Consider the following 9,963-nt stretch of genomic DNA (forward strand, 5'->3'; position numbering starts at 1 on the left):
AATGAAAAAACACAGTTTCAACCAGCTAAAAAACCATTTAGTTTCTAAGATTTTCAATTTTTTTTATTTTCATGTAAAAAAATTCATTTGGATATTTTGAACATAATAAATAAGGCAAGTGAGTTTTTAGTGTGTTTCAACGGTGCGCAGTGGTTAGTGAAAAAACAAAATTTACAACCTGCTAAAAAAACTTTTAGTTTCTAAGATTTTCAATTTTTTTTATTTACGTGTAAAAAAATTCATTTGGATATTTTGAACAAAATAAATAAGACAAGTGAGTTTTTAGTGTGTTTCAACGGTGCGCAGTGGTTAGTGAAAAAACACAGTTTCAACCAGCTAAAAAACCATTTAGTTTTGGATATTTTGACCAAATAAATAAGGCAAGTGTGTTTCAACTTTTAGTTTCTAAGATTTTCAATTTTTTTTATTTACGTGTAAAAAAATTCATTTGGATATTTTGAACAAAATAATGTAGGCAAGTGAGTTTTTAGTGTGTTTCAACGGTGCGCAGTGGTTAGTAAAAAAACACAGTTTCAATTAGCTAAAAAACCATTTAGTTTCTAAGATTTTCAATTTTTTTTATTTTCATGTAAAAAAAAATCTTTTGCATATTTTGAACATAATAAATAAGGCAATAGTTATTTTCCTAACAAGGTAGATATGAAGGTATTTTCTCGCACTAGATCTCGATTCGCGACCCGAGGCGAAGCCGAGGTCGAGAAGACATCGTGTGCGAGAAAATACCGGCATATCTACCGTGTTAGGAACAACGTTTTTTGCAACAGATGACGGAAATCAACTCTTTCTAAGCGAAATGATTAATTTATTTGGAACATTTCGTCGTTTTATAATAATTTTCACTTGAACCACAACTCGACCATAATGTGATATAATCATTTTACACTATTCCGATCGCAGCAATCCTTTATTTTATGCTGACGGCGTTGTAGCTGCGATAACGTCGTTTTATTTCAGTGTAAATCAAACGACGCGAGGTGTGAGTCATGGCGGACAGCAACAGCGAAAATAATCAAATAATAATTGATGCAGATATTGCATTCAGCGATGAATCGGAATGCTCAGATATTGAGCGGTCGGCCGCAGAGGCTATTGAAAAAACTTTGCCGAAAAAATCCAAATTGAATTATGAAAAGGTGTACAAAAAGTTTTGTGGTTGGTGTGAAGAAAAAAGAGTGAAAGTCATTTCAGAAAAGGTGATGTTGTGTTATTTCAACGAAAAATCGAAGATTATGAAGTCTTCAACTGTTTGGAGCGAGTATTCGAAGCTGAAATGCATGATATAGAAGGAACGACGCGTCGATATCAGGAAATTTCATGGACTCATTGCATTTCTGAAACGAAACGGTGTCGGCCATGTTGCGAAAAAATCGAGCATTTTGACGGGCGACGATTTCAACAAGTTCATCATGGAGGCAGATGACGATAAATTTTTAATGATGAAGGTAAAATTTTAATGTTTTTCGATTAATGAACGACAGCTTATTGGTGTTTATATCACAGGCGGCATTAATTATCGGTATCGGTGGAGGATGTCGTCGGGCTGAATTGGCAAAAATGTCGGTGAAAGATGTTGTTGATCGCGGTGACTACTTGCATGTTTACATCGGGGACACAAAAAACTACGATCCAAGAGATTTCGCTATCACAGAAGGCGGTTTGAGATACAATTTATTGGGCATCGTGCGAAAATACATGTTGTTACGAAAGTCACATACGCCTCATGATCGATTCTTTGTGTGTTACCGGAATGGGCAGTGTACAACTCAGGCAGTTGGCATCAATACCGTTGGGGCGATACCCAAACGAATTGCTACGTTTTGCGGTTTGGATGCACCAGCTTTGTACACAGGACATTGTTTTCGACGGAGTTCAGCTACATTGTTGGCTGATGCTGGTGCGGATCTTTATGTCATTAAACGACAGTTTGGTTGGCGATCGGACAAAGTTGCAGCCGGATATGTGCAGTCATCTGCAACAAGCAAACGCAAAATTTCTGCACAAATTTTCGGAGGTGTACCTTTTCAACGTTCTTCGTCGAGCAATGCGATGAGTGCTATTCCATCTACAAGCAACACCGCTATTCCATCTACAAGCAACACCGCTATTCCATCTACAAGCACCACCGCTATTCCATCTGCAAGCAACACCGTTTTTCCATCTACAAGCACCACCGCTATTCCATCTGCAAGCAACACCGTTTTTCCATCTACAAGTACCACTTCTCATGACGTTGTCGCTAATTTGGGTGATTCAGCTCCCAAAGAAATTAATCTCAACATCACCGGTTTAAGTGACGGTATTTCTGCTGCGCTCATCGAAAATATTGATCGAGAGGATGCACATGGTGCTAGTTTCGCTTCAAAACAAATTCGGATGATCGGAACTGCATCCGATTCCGATACGACCGGCAATACCAGCCGTACAATGTCACAATCAATTACAATAATTGAGGGCGCATCTGCTGGTGCAGATTCTTCGGATGCTCCTGAAACGCCTGTCCTTCCAAATTTTACAAAATCTGAATTCAACAATTGTACATTCAATTTTTATCGTACGTTTCACGGCAAGCCTTTTTAAGGATCATTTGCTTAACTTTCGCCTGTTAATTTTCTAATATTCGAGATATTATAATGCAATACTGGAATTTCATTAAATGAATGAATATTGAAACTGACTTGTCGACTACTCTTATTGCCTTGTTCCATTGATCAATGTTCACAAAAACAGTGCGAGAAAAAAAAATTCTCGCACACCTGTCGGACGACAAACTCTTTTCTCGCACATCTGTCGCATTGTTAAAAAAAGTGGACTCTTATGCTATCGACTACTACGCTAGAAAGAGTTGATTTCCGTCATTTAGTTGCAAAAAAGAGTTTTTAGTGTGTTTCAACGGTGCGCAGTGGTTAGTGAAAAAAAACATTTACAACCTGCTAAAAAAACTTTTAGTTTCTAAGATTTTCAATTTTTTTTATTTAGGTGTAAAAAAATTCATTTAGATATTTGAACAAAATAATGTAAGCAAGTGAGTTTTTAGTGTGTTTCAATGGTGCGCAGCGGTTAGTGAAAAAACACATTTACAACCATCTAAAAAACTTTTAGTTTCTAAGATTTTCAATTGTATTTACGTGTAAAAAAATTCATTTGGGTATTTTCAACAAAATAATGCAGGCAAGTAAGTTTTTAGTGTGTTTCAACGGTGCGCAGCGGTTAGTGACAAAACACATTTACAAATAGCTAAAAAAACTTTTAGTTTCTAAGATTTTCAATTTTTTTTTATTTTCATGTATAAAAAAAAATTTGGATATTTTGAACAAAATAAATAAGGCAAGTGAGTTTTTAGTGTGTTTCAACGGTGCGCAGTGGTTAATGAAAAAACACAGTTTCAACCAGCTAAAAAACCGTTTAGTTTCTAAGATTTTCAATTTTTCTTATTTACGTGTAAAAAAATTCATTCGGATATTTTGAGCAAAATATTGTAGGCAAGTGAGTTTATAGTGTGTTTCACCGGTGCGCAGTAATTATTGGAAAAACACATTTACATCCAGCTAAAAAATCTTTTAGTTTCTAAGATTTTCAATTTTTTTTATTTTTATGTAAAAAAATTCATTTGGATATTTTGAACAAAATAAATAAGGCAAGTGAGATTTTAGTGTGTTTCAACGGTGCGCAGCGGTTAGTGAAAAAACACATTTACAACCTCATAATAAACCTTTTAGTTTCTAAGATTTTCATTTTTTTTATTTTCATGTAAAAAAATTAATTTGGATATTGTGAACAAAATAAATAAGACAAGTGAGTTTTTAGTGTGTTTCAACGGTGCGCAGTGGTTAGTGAAAAAACACAGTGTCAACCAGCTAAAAAACCATATAGTTTCTAAGATTTTCATTTTTTTTTTATTTACGTGTAAAAAAATTCATTTGGATATTTTGAACAAAATAATGTAGGCAAGTGAGTTTTTAGTGTGTTTCAACGGTGCGCAGTGGTTAGTGAAAAAACACATTTACAACCAGCTAAAACAGCTTTTAGTTTCTAAGATTTTCATTTTTTTTATTTTCATGTAAAAAAATTCATTTGGATATTGTGAACAAAATAAATAAGACAAGTGAGTTTTTAGTGTGTTTCAACGGTGCGCAGTGGTTAGTGAAAAAACACAGTGTCAACCAGCTAAAAAACCATTTAGTTTCTAAGATTTTCAATTTTTTTTTATTTACGTGTAAAAAAATTCATTTGGATATTTTGAACAAAATAATGTAGGCAAGTGAGTTTTTAGTGTGTTTCAACGGTGCGCAGTGGTTAGTGAAAAAACACATTTACAACCTGCTAAAAAACTTTTAGTTTCTAAGATTTTCAATTTTTTTTATTTACGTGTAAAAAAATTCAATTCGATATTTTGAACAAAATAATGTAGGCAAGTGAGTTTTTAGTGTGTTTCAACGGTGCGCAGTGGTTAGTGAAAAAACACATTTAAAACCTGCTAAAAAAACTTTTAGTTTCTAAGATTTTCAATTTTTTTTATTTACGTGTAAAAAAATTTATTTGGATATTTTGAACAAAATAATGTAGGCAAGTGAGTTTTTAGTGTGTTTCAACGGTGCGCAGCGGTTAGTGAAAAAACACATTTACAACCATCTAAAAAACTTTTAGTTTCTATGATTTTCAATTTTTTTTATTTACGTGTAAAAAAATTCAATTGGATATTTTGAACAAAATAATGTAGGCAAGTGAGTTTTTAGTGTGTTTCAACGGTGCGCAGCGGTTAGTGAAAAAACACATTTACAACCATCTAAAAAACTTTTAGTTTCTAAGATTTTCAATTGTATTTACGTGTAAAAAAATTCATTTGGGTATTTTGAACAAAATAATGCAGGCAAGTAAGTTTTTAGTGTGTTTCAACGGTGCGCAGCGGTTAGTGACAAAACACATTTACAAATAGCTAAAAAAACTTTTAGTTTCTAAGATTTTCAATTTTTTTTTATTTTCATGTATAAAAAAAAATTTGGATATTTTGAACAAAATAAATAAGGCAAGTGAGTTTTTAGTGTGTTTCAACGGTGCGCAGTGGTTAATGAAAAAACACAGTTTCAACCAGCTAAAAAACCGTTTAGTTTCTAAGATTTTCAATTTTTCTTATTTACGTGTAAAAAAATTCATTCGGATATTTTGAGCAAAATATTGTAGGCAAGTGAGTTTATAGTGTGTTTCACCGGTGCGCAGTAATTATTGGAAAAACACATTTACATCCAGCTAAAAAATCTTTTAGTTTCTAAGATTTTCAATTTTTTTTATTTTTATGTAAAAAAATTCATTTGGATATTTTGAACAAAATAAATAAGGCAAGTAAGTTTTTAGTGTGTTTCAACGGTGTGCAGCGGTTAGTGAAAAAACACATTTACAAATAGCTAAAAAAACTTTTAGTTTCTAAGATTTTCATTTTTTTTTTATTTACGTGTAAAAAAATTCATTTGGATATTTTGTACAAAATAATGTATGCAAGTGAGTTTTTAGTGTGTTTCAACGGTGCGCAGTGGTTAGTGAAAAAACACAGTTTCAACCAGCTAAAAAACCTTTTAGTTTCTCACACCCGCCCTGAACAAAAATAAAGTTTTACCGAAAATGCACCCAAAAATTGATCGCTGTTCTGAATGGAGGGACCCTAGGGGAGTTCAAAACGATAGTCCGTTAAGCTGGACCAGATGCTTTCCCATCCCAAACAATTTTTTCCTTAGTTGTATGGGCGTATGGAAGCATCTGGTCCAGCTTAACGGACCATCGTTTTGAACTTCTCTAGGGTCCCTATTTAGAACAGCAAACAATTTTTGGGTGCATTTTCGATAAAACTTTATTTTTGTTCAGGGGTGGGTGTTCTAAGATTTTCAATTTTTAGCCCCGTACGAAGTACTGGGGCTTATAAGATTAATATGCCGTTTGTAACACGTCGAATTGGAAGCAGACAGTAAGGGCAAAGCATTTGGTTGTGTTCATAGATGACGAATCCGCAATAAAAAAAATGTCCGTCCGTCCGTCCGTCCGTGACCCCTCTAGCTAGAGTAAATCACAACCTTTTTTCAAAATTCTTTTTTTCCCCGATTGGTATCGACAAAAGTAAGGTCAAGTTCGAAAATGGGCATGGTAGGGTCGGCCCCTCCAGAGCTAGGGCCCTATAGGTGTTTTACAGTCTTTCGACGATATCTACCGAAATACGCACGCAATAGCTGCTTGTGATATATCAAATGAAAGGTATTGACGAGTAGAACAAAGTTGCTGAACATTGTTTTTGGGTAAGATGCAACGCGAGCTTGTTGGGAGGGCTCAAAGGTCGTTACTCGGCCCTAAGTGTTTTTTGCACATAAATCGAGTAAATCTCATCCGATTTTGCTAGATTTAGTTTTTTATGGAAGGTAACTGAATACCGAAAAGAACGTGACGAAAAAAGTTTCAAATTTGGGCCCTTGGACTAAGGCCGCTACTCGGCCCTAAGTGTTTTTTGCACATAAATCGAGTAGATCTCATCCGATTTTGCTAGATTTAGTTTTTTATGGAAGGTAACTGAATACCGAAAAGAACGTGTCGAAAAAAGTTTCAAATTTGGGCCCTTGGACTAAGGCCGCTACTCGGCCCTAAGTGTTTTTTGCACATAAATCGAGTAAATCTCATCCGATTTTGCTAGATTTAGTTTTTTATGGAAGGTAACTGAATACCGAAAAGAACGTGTCGAAAAAAGTTTCAAATTTGGGCCCTTGGACTAAGGCCGCTACTCGGCCCTAAGTGTTTTTTTGCACATAAATCGAGTAAATCTCATCCGGTTTTGCTAGATTTAGTTTTTTATGGAAGGTAACTGAATACCGAAAAGAACGTGTCGAAAAAAGTTTCAAATTTAGGCCCTTGGACTAAGGCCGCTACTCGGCCCTAAGTGTTTTTTGCACATAAATCGAGTAAATCTCATCCGATTTTGCTAGATTTTGTTTCATTTGAGAGATAATTGAATACCGAAAAGAACGTGTCGAAAAAAGTTTCAAATTTGGGCCCTTGGACTAAGGCCGCTACTCGGCTCTAAGTGTTTTTTGCACATAAATCGAGTAAATCTGATCCGATTTTGCTAGATTTAGTTTTTTGTGGAAGGTAATTGAATACCGAAAATAACGTGGCAAAAAAGTTTCAAATTTGGGCCCTTGGACTAAGGCCGCCACTCGGCCCTAAGTGTTTTTTGCACATAAACCGAGTAAATCTCATCCGATTTTGCTAGTTTTTGATTCATTTGAGAGATAATTGAATACCTAATAGAAAGTTGGCAAACAATTTTGGGTTTCTAAAATAATATCGTAAATTGTTGGTTTTATTTGAGAGGTACTTCGTACGGGCTTTCGTAATTGCGCTATGCGCAATTTTAAAAATGAACACTTTCAGTAAATTTGACCATGCCCAACTTGACTTGCATTTTGGTAACAGACGCATTAGATGGTTGTAGACGTATTAGGGTTCCGGGCGTATTATGGTTACGGACGAAATAGGATTACGGGTCGTACGGGGCTAAGTCGCAGCAAACGCTCCGACTGTTCTGATGCCTTGTTTTTATTTTCATGTAAAAAAATTCATTTGTATAATTTGAACAAAATAAATAAGGCAAGTGAGTTTTTAGTGTGTTTCAACGGTGCGCAGTGGTTAGTGAAAAAAAAAACAGTTTCAACCAGCTAAAAACCTTTAGTTTCTAAGATTTTCAATTTTTTTTATTTTCTTGTAAAAAAATTCATTTAAATATTTTGAACAAAATAAATAAGGCAAGAGAGTTTTTAGTGTGTTTCAACGGTGCGCAGTGGTTAGTGAAAAAACACCAATTCAACCAGCTAAAAAACCATTTAGTTTCTAAGATTTTCATTTTTTTTTATTTTCATGTAAAAGAATGTACGCAAGTGAGGTTTTAGTTTCTAAGATTTTCATTTTTTTTTTCATGTAAAAAAATTCATTTGTATAATTTGAACAAAATAAATAAGGCAAGTGAGTTTTTAGTGTGTTTCAACGGTGCGCAGTGGTTAGTGAAAAAAAAAAAACAGTTTCAACCAGCTAAAAATCTTTAGTTTCTAAGATTTTCAATTTTTTTTATTTTCTTGTAAAAAAATTCATTTAAATATTTTGAACAAAATAAATAAGGCAAGAGAGTTTTTAGTGTGTTTCAACGGTGCGCAGTGGTTAGTGAAAAAACACATTTACAACCAGCTAAAAAAACTTTTAGTTTCTAAGATTTTAAATTTTTTTTTTTTTTTTCATGTATAAAAATTCATTTGGATATTTTGAACAAAATATGTAGACAAGTGAGTTTTTAGTGTGTTTCAACGGTGCGCAGTGGTTAGTAAAAAAACACATTTACAACCAACAACCCTTTGAGTTTCTAAGATTTTCATTTTTTTTTATTTTCATGTAAAAAAATTCATTTGTATAATTTGAACAAAATAAATAAGGCAAGTGAGTTTTTAGTGTGTTTCAACGGTGCGCAGTGGTTAGTGAAAAAAAAAACCGTTTCAAAAAGCTAAAAATCTTTAGTTTCTAAGATTTTCAATTTTTTTTATTTTCTTGTAAAAAAATTCATTTAATTATTTTGAACATAATAAATAAGGCAAGTGAGTTTTTAGTGTGTTTCAACGGTGCGCAGCGGTTAGTGAAAAAACACATTTACAACCTCATAATAAACCTTTTAGTTTCTAAGATTTTCATTTTTTTTATTTTCATGTAAAAAAATTAATTTGGATATTGTGAACAAAATAAATAAGACAAGTGAGTTTTTAGTGTGTTTCAACGGTGCGCAGTGGTTAGTGAAAAAACACAGTGTCAACCAGCTAAAAAACCATTTAGTTTCTAAGATTTTCAATTTTTTTTTATTTACGTGTAAAAAAATTCATTTGGATATTTTGAACAAAATAATGTAGGCAAGTGAGTTTTTAGTGTGTTTCAACGGTGCGCAGTGGTTAGTGAAAAAACACATTTACAACCAGCTAAAACAGCTTTTAGTTTCTAAGATTTTCATTTTTTTTATTTTCATGTAAAAAAATTCATTTGGTTATTGTGAACAAAATAAATAAGACAAGTGAGTTTTTAGTGTGTTTCAACGGTGCGCAGTGGTTAGTGAAAAAACACAGTGTCAACCAGCTAAAAAACCATTTAGTTTCTAAGATTTTCAATTTTTTTTTATTTACGTGTAAAAAAATTCATTTGGATATTTTGAACAAAATAATGTAGGCAAGTGAGTTTTTAGTGTGTTTCAACGGTGCGCAGCGGTTAGTGAAAAAACACATTTACAACCTGCTAAAAAACTTTTAGTTTCTAAGATTTTCAATTTTTTTTATTTACGTGTAAAAAAATTCAATTGGATATTTTGAACAAAATAATGTAGGCAAGTGAGTTTTTAGTGTGTTTCAACGGTGCGCAGTGGTTAGTGAAAAAACACATTTAAAACCTGCTAAAAAAACTTTTAGTTTCTAAGATTTTCAATTTTTTTTATTTACGTGTAAAAAAATTTATTTGGATATTTTGAACAAAATAATGTAGGCAAGTGAGTTTTTAGTGTGTTTCAACGGTGCGCAGCGGTTAGTGAAAAAACACATTTACAACCATCTAAAAAACTTTTAGTTTCTATGATTTTCAATTTTTTTTATTTACGTGTAAAAAAATTCAATTGGATATTTTGAACAAAATAATGTAGGCAAGTGAGTTTTTAGTGTGTTTCAACGGTGCGCAGCGGTTAGTGAAAAAACACATTTACAACCAGCTAAAAAAACTTTTAGTTTCTAAGATTTTCAATATTTTTTTATTTTCATGTAAAAAAATTCATTTGGATATTTTGAACAAAATAAATAAGGCAAGTGAGTTTTTAGTGTGTTTCAACGGTGCCCAGTGGTTAATGAAAAAACACAGTTTCAACCAGCTAAAAAACCATTTAGTTTCTAAGATTTT

At 33.0% G+C, this 9,963-nt stretch overlaps 1 protein-coding gene across 1 annotated transcript; it reads left to right on the forward strand.

Moving 5' to 3' along the window:
- Positions 1–1,004: 1,004 nt before the first annotated feature.
- Positions 1,005–2,598, forward strand: LOC119075500. The gene is made up of 3 exons (XM_037181966.1): positions 1,005–1,214; positions 1,305–1,463; positions 1,522–2,598. The coding sequence occupies exons 1-3, from the start codon at positions 1,005–1,007 to the stop codon at positions 2,596–2,598; spliced, it is 1,446 nt and encodes a 481-aa protein (XP_037037861.1).
- Positions 2,599–9,963: the final 7,365 nt, after the last annotated feature.

The sequence above is a fragment of the Bradysia coprophila genome, unplaced genomic scaffold (assembly GCF_014529535.1).
Source record: "Bradysia coprophila strain Holo2 unplaced genomic scaffold, BU_Bcop_v1 contig_217, whole genome shotgun sequence".
Classification (NCBI taxonomy): domain Eukaryota; kingdom Metazoa; phylum Arthropoda; class Insecta; order Diptera; family Sciaridae; genus Bradysia; species Bradysia coprophila.